The sequence below is a fragment of the Nanorana parkeri genome, unplaced genomic scaffold (genome assembly GCF_000935625.1).
Source record: "Nanorana parkeri isolate BGI_ZX_2015 unplaced genomic scaffold, ASM93562v1 scaffold1455, whole genome shotgun sequence".
Lineage (NCBI taxonomy): Eukaryota > Metazoa > Chordata > Amphibia > Anura > Dicroglossidae > Nanorana > Nanorana parkeri.
The window spans coordinates 153,580-154,789 of NW_017307723.1; the positions used below are offsets into that span (position 1 = coordinate 153,580).

The window sequence follows — 1,210 nt, forward strand, 5'->3', positions numbered from 1 at the left end:
TTTGCAAAAAGTGTAGGGACACCTCTGACAGGAGGAAAGGGGAAATCTTCCAATGGGGACATATATTCTGGTGACAACTGTCTAAGAGGGGCTTTCCCTCACTATGGAAATATTTCCTCTCACTTCCTGCTGTTTTACTAGAACAGGAAGTGACTGGAAATCTCCCCAATGGAAAACACACAGCAAAATAAATAAGTAAAGTCTTACGGGGGGGTCTCATCCGTCCTTAATCTTTCCAAAACAGACAAAAAATGTTTTGGTGTTAGATATATTTTAACCTTCGGGCAATCTGGAATTGTAACCTTCATTCTGAGCCCTGAGCCCAGGTGACTGTTCAGGACACAGACAGCAATGGAACATGACAGGGGTCCCAGCCCTTCCCTAATCTGTCCAAGAAGGTTTGAGCTGTAGGTAGACTTTATAGACATCTGACATACAATGTAATCCTTCCAATCACAGATATTTGAAGCCTACGGACAGACAGAGTGCGGAGCCGGGTGTTCGTTCTCCACGCCGGGAGATTGGACTGCAGGTATGATATTACATTGCCAGTCCTGGGTGGTCTGACCCTGGAAGAACGTCATAATGTATCATTATGGAATACAATCCCGTGTTACAAGATTCCGTATTTCTCGATCATCTTCTAGGCCACGTCGGGGCTCCTCTGCCATGTAATTTGCTGAAGCTGGTGGACGTAGCGGAGATGAACTATTTCTACTCTAACGGAGAAGGAGAGGTGACTCCATCTTTGGAATCTCTAGAAATTTGCTTTAGAAAATATAACAATTTCTGTTTCAATTTTATTCTCAACCGTGATAAGATCTTTAGAGCATCAACACCATGAAGTTCCTGAAGATATTGGAACCCTTTTAGTAAGGTCAAAAAGCTTGTCCAAGACAAAAACATTGATCAGCGATCTATGATAGCCCCCAAAATAAAGAAATGGGAGCTGAGCTGGCCGTAGACTGGTTACAGATAGACAGGGACTTATCTACTCATACGGGAGCCCAATGTGACTTATCTACTCATACGGGAGCCCAATGTGACTTAACTACTCATACGAGAGCCCAATGTGACTTATCTACTCATACGGGAGCCCAATGTGACTTAACTAGTCATACGGGAGCCCAATGTGACTTATCTACTCATACGGGAGCCCAATGTGACTTAACTACTCATACGGGAGCCCAATGTGACTTAACTACTCATA

At 43.7% G+C, this 1,210-nt stretch overlaps 1 protein-coding gene across 1 annotated transcript in view; it reads left to right on the forward strand.

Moving 5' to 3' along the window:
• ACSL5 (acyl-CoA synthetase long-chain family member 5) overlaps positions 1–1,210 on the forward strand; it is a 43,881-nt gene that overhangs the window by 29,703 nt on the left and 12,968 nt on the right. The window contains exons 15-16 of the mRNA XM_018570112.1: positions 460–532; positions 648–736. Coding sequence (XP_018425614.1) covers positions 460–532; positions 648–736 — 162 coding nt within the window. The remainder of the gene's footprint in view (positions 1–459; positions 533–647; positions 737–1,210) is intronic.